This window comes from Lepus europaeus, chromosome 14 (assembly GCF_033115175.1).
Source record: "Lepus europaeus isolate LE1 chromosome 14, mLepTim1.pri, whole genome shotgun sequence".
In the NCBI taxonomy this organism is placed as follows: domain Eukaryota; kingdom Metazoa; phylum Chordata; class Mammalia; order Lagomorpha; family Leporidae; genus Lepus; species Lepus europaeus.
Window position 1 is genome coordinate 76,505,517 of NC_084840.1, and position 19,049 is coordinate 76,524,565.

Genomic DNA, 19,049 nt, shown 5'->3' on the forward strand with positions numbered 1-19,049 from the left:
AATATTTATAGATTATAAAACCTGGAGTTTGTTTTGTGTTTGAGCAACACTGTATTAGAATTTGGGTAAGACTCTGATCCATAGAGACTTCACAGGGTGATTATGTCTGAAAGAGAAACTTTTTTTAAGAAAAGATTTATTTATTTGAAATGCAGAGCCACAGAGAGGCAGAGGCAGAGAGAGAGAGAGAGAGAGAGAGAGAGAGAGAGAGAAAGGTCTTCCATCAGCTGGTTCCCTCCCCAGATGGTCTCAACAGCCAGAGCTGTACCAGTCCGAAGCCAGGAGCTTCTCCCAAGGACTTGGGCCATCCTCCACTGCTTTCCCAGGCCTCAGCAGAGAGCTGGAGTGAAAGTGGAGCAGCTGGGATTCAAACTGGCACTCACATGGGATAGGAAGTTCTGCCTGCTCCTGCCCTCAGTTAACTGTGTCTCACCACACATGGATCATCTGGATCCTGTTCAAGCCACATTTACCCAAGGGAAACTCAGAGCTCTGTCTAAAGCTCCCTCTTGCTCTTCCTACTTCGAGCAGTTCAGTTCTTATAGTCCTAGCTGCTGCTCTCAAACCATAGCCATACATTTTTGGGATTCATGGGGTACTGTGTGTCAACTTGCCTTGCCTCCACACCTCACAAAGCAGCAAGGTGGAGACTTTGAGCACAGACTTTATTTGTCCTCTTGTCTTTTCCTACCACAGTGAGGCAGTGAGAGGTGTGGGCAGAAAGGGAACCAGTTCTCCTGGTTGTCTTATATTCCCCCTTATGCTTTTGGTCTTGCACCTGATGAGAACTCAGCAGAACATCATTAGCCACTTTGTTTTCATAAATGCATGTGTAGGTTGTTGCCAGAGAACAGGGCGTACACTTTGGTGCCTTAATTTTTAACTGCCAAATGTAAACCTTTAGGCAGTAGTCTATCTGACCAAACCCCTGAGCATTCTGTTTTGGTTTTCCTTAGGGAAAAGCGCCAAATATTTGTCAAATGAGTATATAAGAACTTAGAATTGATTGGTCTTAACAGTAGGACCAAACATGGTAGTGTCTCAACACCACGATGATAATGTGTGTGGATGGCAGTTCACGACAAGAGCCTCGGGTAATCACTGACATCATAAATAAGAGTGTCAGTTGTTAAATCAACAACAGGAGTCACTGTGCACTGTAGGACCTCTACACTTAATGAGTTATACTATGAGAATTAATGTTAAAACTAGTCTTCAAACAGTACTTTATACTTTGTGTGTCTGTGTGAGAGCAAACTGTTGAAATCCTTACTTAGTATAGAATTGATGTTCTGTAAATAAAGATAATTAAAAATGAATCTTAATGAAGAATGGGATGGGAGAGGGAGTAGGAGGTGGGATGGTTTGGGGGTGGGAGGATGGGTACTGGGGGAAGAACCGCTATAATCCAAAAGCAGTACCTAGGAAATTTATATTTATTAAGTAAAAGCTTTCACGCAAAAAAAAATGTATGTGGACTCTGCAGTTCAGTCTTGCCTGAGTTTATCTCCAGAATTCAGATTTCTCTTGGCATGCTGATGGATCTGTGGTAAAGAATCTAGGACTCTAGTAGCGTTTTTGGAGAAGGCAGACTGGAAGAAGAGCATGAGGAGGAATTCAGTGGACATCGTGGTATCTGTTCAGAAATCATTCCCTTGGTCTGCTCCCTTGGCCATGTGTCAAAACCTTCCAGAAAGAAAAGCTGTAGTCAGAGCTGAGGATTCAGGCTTCGTGGAAGATTCTGTGAAACACTAGGGCACAAGGAACTTGTTTTAGTGCCCAGATAAAATATTGACACAATTTAGGGAGGAGGAGCTTGTGCCTCTCCCATGGGTGGAGCACAGAATGATTTAGTTGTTTTATTAATGAACTATGGAGCCCAGCAGAGGCAGCCAATCAGATGCAAGGAACTCCCCCCAAATATCTGAATGACTGTGTGTGTGTGTGTGTGTGTGTGAATGAGCATGGGTGTGGGTGTGTGGAGCCAATGTTTCACATCAGCAAGTAGAACAAGAGTCAGGGAATTGTGGGCCTGGCCTCATCTGAACCTATAGACTACTGAGGCAAGGAGTACTAAGGCAAGTACTGCTTTGAAAAACAGCTAGGAACTATAAACAGAGGTGTTTTTTTTTTTTTGTATAAACAAAGAGATTTATCGGGAGGTTTATTGACACCAACAAACTGCACATATTTGAAGTGTCTAAACCACAGTCAAGATAATGCTCTTTGTAATCCCACCCTGACAGCCACTGATCTAGCTTCTGTCATTGTAGAGTAGTTTATTTTCCAGAAATTTCCATAAATGGAATCAAACAGGATCTACTCTGTTTCTTAAAAAATTGTGGTAAGGAGCACGCTAGTTAGTCATTCTTAGATGTACAGTTCAATAAGTCATCCTACTAAACACATTCAGGATGCTGTGTAACTATCACATCACAGTTCCAATCCATTAAACCAAAAATTCCCATTTCCCACCGCCACCAGTTCTTGGTAACCACCATTCTACTTTCTGTCTCTGAGTTTTACTTTTGTCTTTTTTCATCATTTACTTTTTTAAAGAGAGATTTATGTGTTTATTTGAAGGACAGAATGACATAGTAGGAGAGAGATTTTCCATTTGCTAGTTCACTTCTCAAATGGCCACAACAGCTGGGGCCAGGCTGAAGCCAGGAGCCAGGAACTACATCCAGGTCTCCCGCAAGTACCTGGGCCATCATCCGTTGCCTTCCCAGGTACACTAGCAGGAAGCCAGGACTTGAATCAGCACCCTGATATGGAATTCAGGTGTCACAAGCAATGGCTTAACCTGCTGCACCACAAGGATGTCTCCCTTTTTTTTTTTTTTACTGTCTTATTTCTTATTTCATTTAACATGATGGACTCAAGGTTCATCTGTGCTATAGCATATGCCTGAGTTTCTTTTTCAAGGCTGAATAAATATTCCATTGTATGTGTATATACCATATTTTATTATTTGATTTGTTGCTAGATATTTGGGTTGCTTCCATATTTTGGCTATTGTGAATAATACCACAATAAACATGAATTTATTTATATAAACAAATATCATTGACACTAAACTTTCAATTCTTTGGAGTATATACCCAAAAGTGGAATTGCTGGGCCATGTGGTAATTCTGTTTAATTTTCTTTTTTTTTTTTAAAGATCCATTTATTGATTTGATAGGCACAGCATCAGACAGAGGGAGGGAGAAACAGAAAGAGAGGTCTTCCATCCACTGGTTCAGTCCTCAAATGGTCACAACAGCCAGAGCTGGGCCAGTCTAAAGGCAGGAGCCAGGAGCTTCTTCCGTGTCTCCCATGTGGTTTCAAGGGCCCAATTATGTGGACACCTTCCACTGCTCTCTCAGGCCATTAGTAGAGAGCTGGATTGAAAGAGGAGCAGCCAAGACACAAAACGGTACCCATGTGGGATGCTGGCGCCACAGGCAGAGGCTTAGCCCACTACGCTGCAGCACCACACTCCTGTGTTTAATTTTCTTTGAGAAACCACTAGACTGTCTTCCACAGTGGCTGTACCATTATACACACCTGCCAATAGTTTACCAAGGTTCCAGTTTCTTTCCATCCTTACCAGTGTTTGTGATTTTTTAATAGTAGCCAGACTAATGGGCATGAGGTAGCCTTTAAAAAAAAAAGTCCCAGTATATAATCTACCTTGATAAAATTATCATTATACATTTAAAGTTTTGTATTCTATTCTATCTATTTGAAAGGGAGAGAGAGAGCAGGAGACAGAGCTTTTTCATCTGCTTCTTCACTCCCTAAATTCCTTCCATTGTTAAGACTTAGCCAGGCCCAAATCAGGAGCTAGGAACTCAGTTCAGTTCTCTTATGTGGGTGGTAGGGACCCAAGGACTTTCGCCATCAACTGCTGCCTCCCGCGGTACACACAATTAGGAAACTGGAATTGGGAGTTGAGCTGGGACTTAAATCCAGGCACTCTGATACAGGATATGGACATCCCATGCAGCGTCTTAATCACTGTGCTAAGTATCCACCCCATCCCTTGTTCATTTTCAAAGAATGACTATGTGGACATTGTTGACTCCATTGCTCTGTAAATTTCAAATTAAGTCAAGTTGGTTGATACTTTTGTCCAAGTCCTCTATTATTGGAAACAAGTAGGTTTTCAATCTACTTGTTCTATTGTTATTGAGAGAACTGACATCTCCCACTGTGATCATAGATTTGTCTGTTTATGCTGAAATCCAGATTTTGCTTCATGTATTTGGAAGCTCTGCTATTAAGTGCATAGAGGTTTAGGATTGTTATGGCCTCCTGATGAACTGATGCCTCTATCAGAATGAAATGACCTTTTTTGTCTTTTATAATATTCTTTACTCTGATTTCTGTTTACCTGGTATTAGTATCAGCTTTCTTTTAATCAGTGTTTTCCATCCTTTTACTTTCAATCTTTTTGTTTTTTGTAGTATGGGTATAGTTTGGTCTTGCTTTTAAAATATTGTCTGGCCGTGTTTGTCTTTTTTATTGGGATGTTTAGACAATTTATATTTAAAGTGATTATTAATAAGATTGAGTTAATTTTTAAATATTTATTTTATTTATTTGAAAGACAGAGTTACAGAGAGAGGTAGAGACAGAGAGAGAGGTCTTCCATCCGCTGGTTCACTCCCTAGATGGCCCAATGGCTGGAACTGCGCCAATCTGAAGCCAGGAGCCAGGAGCTTCTTCCAGGTCTCTCACGTGGGTGCCAGAGCCCAAGGACTTGGACCATCCTCCATTGCTATCCCAGGCCATAGCAGAGAGCTGGATCAGAAGAGGAGCAGCTGGGACTAGAACCAGCTCCCATATGGGATGCCAGTGCTACAGGCCAGGGCATTAGCCCACTGGGTCACAGCGCTGGCCCTGGTAAGGTTAAGTTTAAATCTATCATCTTGCTATTAAAAAAAACCCTATCTGCTCTTTGTTCCCTGTCTCTCCTTGTTCACACTTTGTTGGATGGAATTTTTTTATGATTCTGTTTAATCTCCTTTTGCTGGCTTATTAGTATAATTTTTTTTTTATTTTGAAAGATTGAGTTTGTGAGAGAGAGAGACAGAGAAAGGTCTTCCTTCCATTGGTTTGCTCCCCAAATGGCCGCTATGGTCGGTGCTGCGCCTATCCAAAGCCACGAGCCAGGTGCTTCCTCCTGGTCTCCCATGTGGGTGCAGGGGCCTAAGCGCTTGGGCCATCCTCCACTGCCCTCCCAGGCCACAGCAGAGAGCAGGACTGGAAGAGGAGCAACCGGGACCAGAACCAGGCGCCCATATAGGGTGCCGGCGCAGCAGGCAGAGGATTAACCAAGTGAGCCACGGCGCCAGCCCCTAGTATAATTTTTTGTTAAGTTGTTTCATTGGTTACTTTAGGATTTTCAGAATACAGATTGACCTCACTTATTACTAAGCTCCAGTGGTATTATCCTAACACATGTGTAGTGTAAGAGTCCTCTTTCATCTCTCCTCTCCTGGCTTCTATCTTGTGTCATAAATTGTACTTCTGCATATCTTATATAACCCTCCTACATTGCAATTTCAATAGTGAACTACGTTTTTAAAGATATTTAAATAATGAAAAAGAATCTTCTAGTTTTATCCAGATGGTTATTGTTTCTTGCATTCTTCATTCCTTTGCACAGATGTAGGGTCCAACTTGTACTACTTTCCTTCTACCTGGAAGATTTCTGTGTTGGCTTCCTAGTGTTGCCACAACAACGGATCACACGCTGGGTGGCTTAAAGCAGCAGAAATGTATGCTCTCAGAGTTCTGAAAGCTAGAACTCTTGAAATTGTGTAAGGATCTTCCTTTGCCCCCTCCAGCTTCTATTGGTTGCCAGCAATCCAGGATGCTTCTTGACTTGTGGTACCCTAACTGCAGTCTCTGACTGCTTTCACGAGGCCATGTGTGGATGTGTGTCTGTATTTCCCCCTTCTTATAAGGACACCAACAGTTTTGAATTTAGGGCCCAGACTAAATCAGGATGACCTTAACGTGATTACATCCGCAAAGATCCTATTTCCAAATAAGGTCAAATTTGCAGATTTTGAGTGAACAGGAATTTTAGGAAGACACCATTTAACCCAGTACAAATTAAGATTCTTTGCAATATGGATTTTCTGTTTATGAAGTCTTTCAACATTTGATGTTTTAAATACTTCCTTCACCTTCATGTTGAGATCTGCTTTCCCTGGGTATAGAATTCTAGGTTGACAGTGTCTTTTTTTTCTACCAGCAATTTAAAGTTACTGTTTTCAGGCCGGCGCTGCGGCTCACTAGGCTAATCCTTCACCTGCGGCGCCGGCATCCCGGGTTCTAGTCACACTCGGGGCACCGGATTCTGTCCTGGTCACTCTTCTTCCTGTCCAGCTCTCTGTTGTGGCCCGGGAGTGCAGTGGAGGATGGCCCAGGTCCTTGGGCCCTGCACCCGCATGGGAGACCAGGAGGAAGTACCTGGATCCTGGCTTCGGATGGGCACAGCACCACAGCCACAACACACTGGCCGTAGCGGCATCTTGGGGGGTGAACCAACGGCAAAAGAAGACCTTTTTCTCTGTCTCTCTGTCTCTCACTGTCTAACTATGCCTGTCAAATAAAATAAAATAAAGTTACTGTTTTCACTTACATTGTTTCCAGTGAGAAGTCTGTCTTTCCTATTCTATTTCTCACATAGGATCCCCCAAAAGATGTTGCTCCATGTTGTGGAAGAGGACATGTGTTTTGCACCATGCTCTTTACCAAGAGGACTGAAAATTGCAGGGACAGGCTTGAAAAAATCTCAGCAGCTTTCTCTTTCTGACTTAACCAGAAAACCACATCTGATAGGATCAGCTCCACATGAGCCAATGTTTTTGGAAAGCCTTCAAGGGTGTCATAAATTGACAGTTGTTACACAGTCATTCTCTGAAGATGAGTAAGGGACTAGTCAAATTAGCAGAGAGCTGGTTCCATTTTCTCTCCTACACTTACTACCTCCTGGAGGAAAACTTTTTTAAAAGATTTATTTCTTTTTGAAAGCCAGAGTTATCTATATCTATTTATATCTATATATCAATATTTAGATATAGATAGATAGATAGATAGATAGACAGACAGACCGACCTTCCATCTGCTGGTTCATTCCCTACGTGGCTGCAATGGCCAGGGCTGGGTGATGCTGAAGCCAGGAGTTAGGAGCTTCATCTGCGCCTCCCATGTGTTTATCAGGGGTCCAAATACCTGGGCCATATTCTGCTGCATTTCCCAGGCCATTAGCACAGAGATGGATAGGAAGTGGAGCAGCCGAGATTCGGAGTGGCACCTCTATGCGATGTCAGCATTGCAGCCACTGGCTTTACCAACTATGCCACAACACCAGACCTGGAAAACCCTTTTCAGATAATATTCCTAGAACAGAAAACATGTAGTCACTTGACAGTTTACAATAATTTTAAATGTTGACTCTTGGTCCCATTTTCCACTGAAGAGATTTTGATGCTCATTGGATTGTATAAGCAGAATTTGGAAGGGGTGATGGTATGTATGAGAGATCTTCAAAAGGTTCATGGAAAATGGAATTAAAAGATAAGTTTTCTTGTTTTGGTAGAAAAAAATTGAAATCTATGCATAGTTTTTTCATAACATTCATTTTCCATGAACATTTAAGAAGTTTTTAGAATTTATTTGTGAGGCAGAGAGACAGAGACATTGAGAGAGAGAGAGAATTTCCATCCACTGCCTCACTCCTCAAATGCCTTCAGTGTCAGAGGCTGGGTCAAGCTAAAGCCAGGAATTCAGTCCAGGTCTCCCACATCAGTGGTTGGAACCTAACCACTTGAGCCAGCACCTGCTACCTACCAAGGTGCACATTAGCAGGCAAGTAGAATCAAGACTGGAACTGGTACTCAAACTCAAGCACTGTGACATGGAATGCAGGTATCCCAACCAATGTCTTTTTTAAAAAAAGATTTATGTATTTTATTTATTAATACAAGGAGAATAAACTTCAAGTATTTCATAAATACAGTTCTAAGATAACCATACTCTCCCTCCTCCCTCCCTCAATTGCCCCTCTTTCCTTCCTTCCTTTTTTCCTTTAATTTTTCAAATAAAATACTTTCAACTTACCTTATAATCACAGGCTGAATGCACCCCTAGCCATAATGTTCAGTAAGTAAAAACTAGAAATACCGCTGTTCCACAGGAATATAGACAAGGCCTCTATACAATCAAATCAGAATGTGTCAGTTTCATGCTTACACTTTTTTGTATCCTATTGTTATTTATCTGTAAAACAGAGTGATGGAGAGGTAGGAAGAGACAGAGTGAGAAAGGGATTTCCTATCTACTGGTTTACTCCCCGAATGGCTGCAATGGCCAGAACTGGGCAAGGCCAAAGTGAGGAGGTAGGAACTCTATCCGAGTTTGGTTTGAGAGCAGCAGCTAGGACTATAAGAACTGACCTACTGGAAGTAGTAAGAGCAAAAAGGAACTTTAGCAGAGCTCTGCGTTTCCCTTGGGTAAATGTGGCTTGAACAGGATCCAAATGATCCCACGTGCAAAACTGGTGAGGCACAGTTAACTGAGGGCAGGAGCAGGCGCAACTTCCCCAGGGGGATTACTGAGGAAGGAGCCCTGGCTTCCTGTCACAGACCCACAGGAAGTTGAGGTCAGAACTTCCGGTGGACATCCACACCAGGACTGAGTGGGCACCCACAGATCTGCAGGCTGTGTGCACTCAGACCCATACCAGGGGATCTTCAGCACCTAGCGACACCTGGGGTAGGAACCGAAGTGAGACTCCCCACCTCCAGTGTGTGGCTGATGGAAACGACCAGAGTCCTTCTCCCTAGAGACCCTGGCTGCCACAGCCATAAGAGCAGGTGCCCAAATAAAAGGGAAATAGGAGCCTGAGGAGGATTTTAAACTAACTTCTAATCAAGTTAATAACTGGTGCAGTTGGGGAGTAAATAAGATTCCATTGAAGGCACCTGACAGACCAAGGCTTTAAAACCCAAAATGAATTGTCACACTTCTAAAATATGGTGCTCATTGAACTGTCTTCCCAGGCTCCCTGGAAGACCCCAATGGCAGTTTTGCTCCACAAATGACATCTTTGGGCTGTACAATCTTCCCCTGAGATGTCTTAGGGTTAGTCTTTTTTTTTTTTTTTTTTTTGACAGCTAGAGTTAGAGAGAGACAGAGAGAAAGGTCCTCCCTCCGTTGGTTCATTCCCCAAATGGCCGTCACGGCCGGAGCTGCACGGATCCGAAGGCAGGAGCCAGGTGCTTCCTCCCGGTCTCCCACACGGGTCCAGGTGCCCAAGCACATGGGCCATCCTTCACACTGCCTTCCCAGGCCACAGCAGATAGCTGGACTGGAAGAGGAGCAACCGGGACCAGAACCCAGCACCCATATGGGATGCCGGCGCTGCAGGTGGAGAATTAACCAAATGAGCCATGGCGCTGGCCAGGATACGTCATTTTGAAACAACAAACCATTTGCGGCAGCTCAGAGGAATCCTGTGAGACAATCCTATTGCAGGACAAATAAGCTACAGGCTGGTGGGTCACAGGTTACCTCTAAATAGATACAACTGTTCACAATATTAGATGCCCCATTGGGTGGAAGAATTCACTCTCTAAAGCTCAGGCGTTGTGGTGTAATGGGTTAAGTCACTGCCTACGATGCCGGCATCCCATACGGGTGTGAGTCCTCAGCTGCTCTGCTTCCAATCCAGCTCCTTGCTAATACACCTGGAAAAGCAGTGGAAGATGATCTGAGCCCTTGGGCTCATTTGAGACCAGATCAGGTTTGTGGTTTCTGGCTCCTGGCTTGGGTCTGACCTAGCCCCGGCTGTTGAGCCATTTGGGGAATAAACCAGCAAATAGAAAATCTCTCCCTACCCCCTCAGCCAACTTTTCAAACAAGTACAAACAAATCATTTTAAAAATAATAAATACAAATCATTCTAGAAAAACCCCATTGAGTAATCACTCCCCATCCTTGGCAACCACTAATCTGCTTTCTGGCTCTGTGAAGTTGTGTGTTCTGGATATTTCACATAACAAGTATCATACAATATGTACCCTTGTGTGTATGGCTTCTTTCACTCAGCATAATGTGTTTGGGGCTCATCCATTCTGTAGCATAGATCAATGTTCCCGTTCTTTCTTATGGCTGAATAATATTCCATTGCTGTGCATTCATTTGTTGATGGGTATTTGGGTTCAATGTCATTGTAAACATGCCTAGGAATGAAATCGCTGGGTCCTCTTGTCTGTGTCTAACTTTTGGAGGGCCCACCAACCTGTTTTCTACAGTGGTTGCACCGTTTTACACCAACAGGATATTAACTAAGTGGTTCCTTCTCTCAGAGACAGCTCAGTGGGTACCCAGTGGCATCTCATTGTGGTTTTGATTTGCATATCTGAAACGGCCAGGGATGTTGATGTGCTTGCTGGCAATTTGTCAGGCTCTATGTACCGGATTAAAAACTATAAAAAGGCCGGCGCCGCAGCTCAATAGTCTAATCCTCCGCCTGCAGCGCCAGCACACCGGTTCTAGTCCCGGTCGGGGCGCCGGATTCTGTCCCGGTCGCTCCTCTTCCAGGCCAGCTCTCTGCTATGGCCCGGGAGTGCAGTAGAGGATAGCCCAAGTGCTTGGGCCCTGCACCCACATGGGAGACCTGGAGAAGCACCTGGCTCCTGCCTTCAGATCAGCGCGCTGCGCCGGCCGCAGCACGCTGGCCGCAGCGACCATTGGAGGGTAAACCAACGGAAGGAAGACCTTTCTCTCTGTCTCTCTGTCTCACTGTCCACTCTGCCTGTCAAAAAAAAAAAAACTATAAAACTACTGAGTGCTTTTGTTTATGAAATTTTATATCTAGAAATACAGTACTTAGAAATCAAAATAAGAAATTTTAGAAATATTTATTCATTTTTTATAAACAACAGTAATAAACCCATTATATGTCAATGTCAGAAGGTGACATTATCACATATCTTGTAGCTTCTGGAAAATTCCACCATATACTTGTTGGAGAAGGAGAATAAAACAAATCAACAGCATCGTAGTATTATCACAAAAACAAAAACAATTTTTGACATCATGGGTCGTCTCCCTCCCACACAATGAATAATAATTCAGTTTTGCTCCAGCCAGATTTGACAATTTTTCTTTTGGTCTGAAATTCCTCTCAACCTAAGTCTACCCAGGAGAGCATATATTGGGGGAGGGTGGAGTATGGACAAGAAAGGCTGGGTTGTCCTTGCTTGGCTGCAGACGGACAGGAAATGGCCCTCTGATCTGTATCTAAGGCTGCTGAAACCTGCCCATCATAACACTCTTCCGCCCTTCCAGAAATGAAAATGGTTGAAGTTTAAACGTTGTATTAATCTCCTTAATCATGTAGCATGGTTGGACATCTATGTCAAGTGGTATGAGAGGAAAGCTCTTACTCAAAAGAGCTTTCACTGATGTCTCAGCACCTGGAATTTTCAGTAGTTGAGGGTGGTGGGTGTACAGAGGCCCAACCTAGTGGTTCTCAAACAGAGGTCCTGGGACCAGCATCATCAGCATCACCTGGGGACTTGTAAGAAATGCAAATTCTTGGCTCCACCCCAGACCAACTGACTAAGAAGCTCCGCCTGTAGGCCCAGCAATCTGTGTTTCAACATTGCCTTCAGTTGACTCTGACTTGCTGAACTGTTTGGTAACCTTTAAGAACCATTGGTGCCTCCTTTTCCAGAGCTGAATTCTGTCAGGATGACTCCCCCTTCCCCTCCCTCTCTATCCCCTTCTTTCCTTCCTTCCTCCTATAAACATTTAATACACTGATCTCTCTGCAATGTTTTTATGACACTTAGTGGGAAACATATGCATCTGCACATCGCGTGTCTATCTGTAAACATCAAATTAGTGCAGGCCAAGTTCAGAGTACCGTTTATAGAATTCCCAAAAAACTAACCCTTAACGGGATCTATTAGTAATGTACATGTAAAGCATTTTGCTAAGTGTAATTCGTTACCTGCAACCTAGCTTATCCTTCTGCTCCCAACATGAACTCCAGTAAAATTCTTTCAAATATTGAAGCTCTACAATTCCAAGGGCTTGGTTGTCCTTATTTGGTGTTGCCCAAAGATTATTCTGCCATGGTTTCTGTTTTTCAGAAATTCAATAGAAGATGTTAGCTCAGGATACTGAGCTAAGGACAAAATGATTCTTCTAACTAGTCCAGAGTTCTTTAAAAATGTTCCTTAAGCAACGTCATCTGGAGAATGGGCTAGTCAACCAGAGGCAGGAAAAGAATCTACGTGGAGGATGTCTGATTACGTAGGGTAAAGTGTGTGTGTGTGTGTGTGTGTTACTTATATTAGTCATTAGTGCTTAGGTTTTGCCTAGGATTTCTAAATTGGGAAGTTGGATGAAATTGGCATAAAGCTACTTTTCTTTACATTGTATGTGGCATGGAGAGTTCCATACCATTCAAGCTCTGATAAACACATATTCATGAAAATAAGACAGAGCATTCTGGTTGTTCCTCCCTTCTCCTTCAAAGACCTTAGAATTTCTGCTTAGAAGTAGTAGAGCTCACTCTTTGATAGCAGTTGCCCTGTGTCCTATGATATGACCTCAGAGCTTTCCAAAATTCAAGGAATCACAGAGATGCCTGTTGGGTGAGTGTTTAACATCTTGGATTTTGCTTGTGCTTCATAACTTCTTTGACTGTTCTTGTCTTCTTGCCACTCTTTTCTAGATTGTTCTTCTACTCTTCTTCCTGTAGTGATATAATTAAGTCATAGGTGTAATACTGGACCAAGAAAAATGTGGTCTACACCCTAAACCAATGTTTTCAGGTCATTCAACATTAATCCCAATTGACCTGCTAGCTTTCTACCCCACATGATAAAGTGTGACCTCAGGCCTCTCTGCCTCTCTGAAGGCCCAGACTGGTGCCCATTCCTCACCTCTGCTTTATGGTCTTACAGCATGATGATCTCATTCATTGCTCAGTCAGTGGGTATGAAAAAAAGCCCAAGAAGATCTTCCCAGTTCCCTGTCTACTCCAGGGCTGACTGGTTTTGCATGTGGAGACTGAGTGGGTCTGAGGGAACAAACTACAGGATGGGCTCAGCTTTGTGGCTAATGTCCAAGAAATATATTACTTGGGAGCCTCACTTGAAATTCCATTGCACAGAGTCTCACAATAACACACATTAAACCTGGGCGGCGGGGGGGGGGGGGGGGGGGCACCTCTAACTCATCCCTCTTCCTTCACCCTCACTTTCACTCAGCAACACATGCTGATCATCTGCCCCCTTTTGTGTTATATTGTGATCCTTTTCCTCCTCTTTAAACTTCTGTCCACTGGCCTAGTTCAAGCTGTCACCATCTCCTGCGAGAATCCATCCCCTGGTAATGTAATCAGATTGCCACCTGGACTACCCACCAAAAATCCACTGTAGTCAGACCACTGGTCTCACAAGTAAGGCATTCTGTGGTCCCCTGTCGCCTTCAGGATACAGGCCAAGCTCCCTCATCTAGCCATAGCCTCCATAAGTTGGTCTCTGTCCATCCCTATCTGTGCTGTTCTGAACTGCTGGCTTCTCCCAAACACATTATCATGCGATTTCACACTTCCTAACTTCTCCTCCTTCTGCCTCTGCGGGGAAGCCCTTTCCTGCCAGCGTTTCCTCAGCCTTGGGCAATTCAGGCACCATCAGCTCTGAAAGCCTTTTTGAACTCCCGTGTGGGGCTAAGTGTCTGTTCTCTTTGCCCCTAAGGGAAGCCCTTGATCTTGAGCTTTCACAATTTCTATTTCAAGTCAGTTGTTCTTTTTCTTTCCCCATTTCCACTAGTCTCTAAGCTCCTAAGAGCATGTTGCGTTCATCTTTGGGCCCAGCTGCAATGCTTGGCACTTAGCAGGTGTTCTGTAAGCTTCTTCCAACTCTACGAAGGACAAGAGCTGCCGAATGGGAATAGTAATGGCAATGGATGGTGTTGAGTGATTTGCCTGAGCTGAAGACTCCTACTGTCCTATAGAACTTTGTGGGATCGTGGAAATTTGTGTTGTCTGCTAAGGTAGCCATAGAGTAGCCTGTGAACATTTGAAATCTGATTAGTGCACCCATGGAACTAAATTTCTTTCTTTTTTTTTTTTTTTTTTTTTTTTGACAGGCAGAGTGGACAGTGAGAGAGAGAGACAGAGAGAAAGGTCTTCCTTTTGCCGTTGGTTCACCCTCCAATGGCCACCGCGGTAGCACGCTGCGGCCCGCGCACCGCGCTGTTCCGATGGCAGGAGCCAGGTGCTTCTCCTGGTCTCCCATGGGGTGCAGGACCCAAGCACTTGGGCCATCCTCCACTGCACTCCCTAGCCACAGCAGAGAGCTGGCCTGGAAGAGGGGCAACCGGGACAGGATCGGTGCCCCAACCGGGACTAGAACCCGGTGTGCTGGCGCCGCAAGGCGGAGGATTAGCCTGTTGAGCCTCGGCGCCGGCCGGAACTAAATTTCTAATGGCATTTAATTTACTTAAGTTTAAGCTTAAGTATTATCTGTGGCTAGTGTTGCTCTGTTGGCCAGTGTGGTCTTAGAGTCTTCCCAAACCTTTCTTAGCTCACAGAAACATCTGGTTACTTCCTACCTTGCGCAGAGCTCCCGTAGAGCCAGGCTCCGAGCAGAGGCATGCTGGTAATGTTTAACAGCCAGCTCTCTGCAGTCAGCTGCCTATTTTCACTTTATAAATTTATAAAAATGTCACTTTATAGATTTATAAATTCTCTAACCATTCCAAGTTTCCAGCTGCCAATTTGTAGCTGGAAATTACCGAACATAGCGTTGAGAAGGGATACACACTAGCACACCAGCACAGACTATTCCCATAATATGTGAACACATATCACAGATGTAGATAATCCTGAGAACAAAGGTTATAGCAAAATGTGGTGAAATAATGAGGAAGTGATTAGTATTGTGTATCTTTGCCTGTGTTTTAATATAATTTATTTAATTGTAAATTCATATACTTTTATTGATAACCGTGCTTAAAAACCGGTTAATAATGTTCTTGAAAATTTAGCTGATATGAACCTGCTATAGCACATCCCTGGCTCCTAGTAACTGCTCAAAATAACAAACAAACAAAAGCAAATTTAAAAAAAAAACAAAATCTCTGACTGAGAAATGAACTTTTAGTAATTCAAATGCAGATTTCTGTTTGGCCAAAAGAGGGCGCAATCAGATGATTCAAAGAGACAAGATTCTAGACAAGCTCCTTGTCATTTTGAGACTTAAGTTTGAGCGTTCTTGAAGGCTGTAATTCTGGAAGACCTGTGGAACTCCTATACCTTTGGAGAGTTCTTTATTTCACAACATAGATTCTGAGCTATCACACCTCCAGAAAGCCTTGCTCTCTGTGTCTCACGACAATTGGTCTTTGAGCTATCAATTTAAGGCCCGTCAGCTATTCAACTTGAACAAAAGAGAAGCTCTAAGAACTTTTGTGTGCCTGTGATAGTATGTTGGGCACTCACAGACTTCATCTCAGGTAATCCTGAAACCATACTTTATGTAAGTGGCTGAACTGCCAGGGTTAGGGGTAATCCCTAACACGAAATCCCTGGAGGGCTTACGATTTGCATTGCAATCATTTGTACTTTTCCATTCACATAAGGAAAATCAGGAGTACACTGTGGCCTGATGACCAGAGTCACGTTGGAAGACAGCTCATTTTTTTTTCCTCTTTGGCTAGGTAAACTACGGGAGAAGGGCTTCAGTTTTATGGGGCTGGATCCCTGTCTTCTCAGCATCGGACTGTGGAGTTTAGTCCAACCTGGCAGGGATAGGAGATGCCCTGGAGTTAAGAGAGTGATGTGGAGAGTTTCACAATCGACCCTTAAAGGGAGGCAGGAACTGGCCTTTCTCAACAAGAACTTGCCTCTTCTATGAAATGGTTTTACTTTCTTCCTTCCTGGCTGGCCTAGTACAAGGTCCCCGCTGATAGCTGATGCTGCTGTGCTGGGGCCCAACCTGGAGGTGCTTTGCCTGTCCTGGCCTTTGAGGAAGGGCTTCCCTGACCACGTGGGACTCACCATTTCCGTTGCCAGCTGAGCACGCTCAGAAGGAGGACGCTGATGAGCAGGAATCCACAGCCGGCCACTGTCGACAGAGAGGGAGTTCAGCAAAGGGGTGCCTGGACATGGCGGCCACCTGGCGCTGGTCCACAGAGCAGGCCGGGCAAGTCCCCTAGGTGAGCCAGGGCTTCCTGCCGAGGGAAACACTGCAGGCTCTGCAGAGGAGCTATTTGGGAGGCTCAAGGAAGCTGGACAGGGCTGAGGGATGTGTGCAAGGCTGGCCTTTGACTAAAGAGAAGAGATACGGGGCCGGTGCCATGGCACAATAGGTTAATCCTCCGCCTGCGGTGCTGGCATCCTATATGGACGCTGGTTCTAGTCCCGGCTGCTCCTCTTCCCATCCAGCTCTCCGCTATGGCCTGGGAAATCAGTAGAAGATGGCCCAAGTCCTTGGGCCCCTGCACCTGCATGGGAGACCAGGAAGAAACACCTGGCTCCTGGTTTCCAGTTGGCACAGTTCCGGCCATTGTGGCCAATTGGGGAGTGAACCAACCGAAGGAAGACCTTTCTTGTAACTCTATCTCTCAAATAAATAAATAAATAAAAATCTTTAAAAAAAAAAAGAGAGAGAGAGAGAGAAGAGATAGTGCCCCTCCCCAGGAGGTTCTGTTCTCTCTGGGGGAGCAGACGGAGACCAGGAATGCAGGAGGGTGCAGAAGCTAGGGCTCTCCTTGGGGAGGCCTGTGTCTGGTAAAGACATGGAGAAGTATGAAGATGATGCTAAACCCATTCGCATCCCCTAAATGCATTCTTCTTTTCTAAATGCTGCCTTGCTGGGGTCCTGAAGTCACTTACTTATTGATTCAGGCAGATGTAGTGATTCTCCCTCACCCCAAGGAAACACAGAGTGCTAGTGGAGCATGTTTGCTCCCTGGCGGGTTCTACTGCCTCTCCTCTCCGCTCCTCCCTCCTGCCTGGCCTCACTCCCCTCTCTCAGCCGTAGAATGCTGTCCTTGAAGGTCAGCTCATGGAGGATGGGTTGGGGCTGGTTTGAGACACAGCTCGCAGCACCCTAGAGGTGATTCATAGCATTTTGACTAATGTTGTTCTCTGGATTCATCTTTGCCCCTCCAATAGTATGAGCATTAAGGAGGCAGTCACTGAAGCCCACCTGGCACATGTCATTTTGTCCACAAGGCAAGCGAGCCCACTCACCTGCTATCTGATACTCCTCTGTGAATAGCAACGTCTCCACGGTGGTAGCCACTTCTGTATGCTTCTGAAAATCTGTGGCAAAGAGAAGGGCGAGAAATACTCTCAATGTATGCCAAATACGGGACCACATGAGGCTGGAGAGAGTGATGCCTTCTCAATGGATGGGAAACTTGGGGACAAGTGGAAGAGATGTGGGAGGAGAGGGGAACAGGGCCAGCGTTACACTGTTGTGTTAGCAGCGGCCGGTCTTGGTCCTGCGTTTTGTCCTTCGGACTCTGGCTTTGGGGCATGTGGGGTGATGAGTGCCAAGTCCCTGCTCTGGAGGAGAGGGGATGCTGCTGGAGTGGGCTCATCCACCCTCCACTGCCCATCTGCTGCAGAGGCCTGCAGCCAGACGTGTGCCCTTTCCCGAGGAGGCTTGAATGGTGAGTGTCTGTCTCCATGGAAACTCTCAGGCACCTGTTGTGGTGACAGGGCAGGAAGTCTTGCTCTCAGGAGGGGCATCCATGCTTGCTTGAGGCTCTTCTTCACCTACAAGAGAGTAAGTGATGCTTATGAAGCCAAATGGGGAGATGGGAGTCTCCCTTCCTCCCCAGCTTGTCCTCCACAGACGGCTCCAGGTACACCTGCTGAAGCATAAACCCTAGTTCGGGTATATCTTTGGGAGACCACACCACACATTCTGCCTCAGGACCAGTAGGAAGTGGTTGAGTAGCCTCAGCAGAGCAGGTGAGCGGGAATTCTAACCCTGGCCCTGGCTGTTCGTGAAACCGAGCAACTCTTTTTTACCCTAGGCATCCTAAACGCAGTCCTGGATCCCATCTGCGACTTGAAAATGGGTCATGATAATGCAAACACTGTGGCTCAGCAGGTTAAGCTGCTGCTTGGGACACCTGCATCCCATAAGAGTGCGGGTATTGAGTTCTGGCACCTCTGCTTCTGATCCAGTTTCCTACGAATGCCCTTGGGAAGCAGCAGATAATGGCTCAAGGATATGGGTCCCTGCCACCCCTAGGGGAGATGCGGATGGAATACCTGGCACTTGGCTTCAGTCTGGCCCAGCCCTGGCTATTGCAAGTATTTGGGGAGTGAACCATCAGACAATAGATATCTCTTTCTCATGCTGCCTCTTGAGTAGATGAAAATAAAGCAAACGATAGCATTGAACCACCAAATGAAGTAGAAACACACAGAGGGGTAGCCTTTTCTGCCTGGGCAGTTCTCCATGCCTCCTGGCTGTGGTTAGTGACCTCAGGGACCCTGCCTTTTCAGCCTCTGACAAACGAAGTCATTGGCACACTTGGACAATCCATGTGGCTCATGGTGGGCCGGCTCTGGGGAAGGAACTACAGCCCAGAGAACCCAAGAGGAACTCACAGGGCACGGGAAATGGAGGGGAGGGCAAGGAAAAAGGGACTTAGGGCTCAGGGTGAGAACTCTGACTGTAGAAATAAGATTTCAGAGTGCTGATAGCAGAAGATAGCCTAGGGGGGTTGCATGTGTGCAAGAGCATGAGTGTGTACACATACTTGAGTAGGCTCCTTCCCTGCACATTTTTATGAGTGCACAGGTAGGGAATTATACAAGGGGAAGGAGCATGATAACCACAGAGCAGCATAAAAATGATAGATTTACAACACACACCGGTAGATGGAAGACACAAGTGGGTGGGTGGCTAGACTTCCTCTTTTGGTAGCTTAGAGGAAGTAGTGAAATTTCAGGATCAACAAGGAAAGGGGTAGCACATGGATGCTTTGAGGCAGCA

At 45.1% G+C, this 19,049-nt stretch overlaps 1 protein-coding gene across 1 annotated transcript in view; it reads right to left on the bottom strand.

Moving 5' to 3' along the window:
- Positions 1-12,736: 12,736 nt before the first annotated feature.
- LOC133773885 (interleukin-2 receptor subunit alpha-like) overlaps positions 12,737-19,049 on the bottom strand; it is a 44,523-nt gene continuing 38,210 nt past the window's right edge. The window contains exons 5-8 of the mRNA XM_062211433.1: positions 17,744-17,815; positions 17,285-17,356; positions 16,088-16,154; positions 12,737-12,775 (exon numbers count right to left, since the gene is read on the bottom strand). Coding sequence (XP_062067417.1) covers positions 12,751-12,775; positions 16,088-16,154; positions 17,285-17,356; positions 17,744-17,815 — 236 coding nt within the window. The 3' untranslated portion in view covers positions 12,737-12,750. The remainder of the gene's footprint in view (positions 12,776-16,087; positions 16,155-17,284; positions 17,357-17,743; positions 17,816-19,049) is intronic.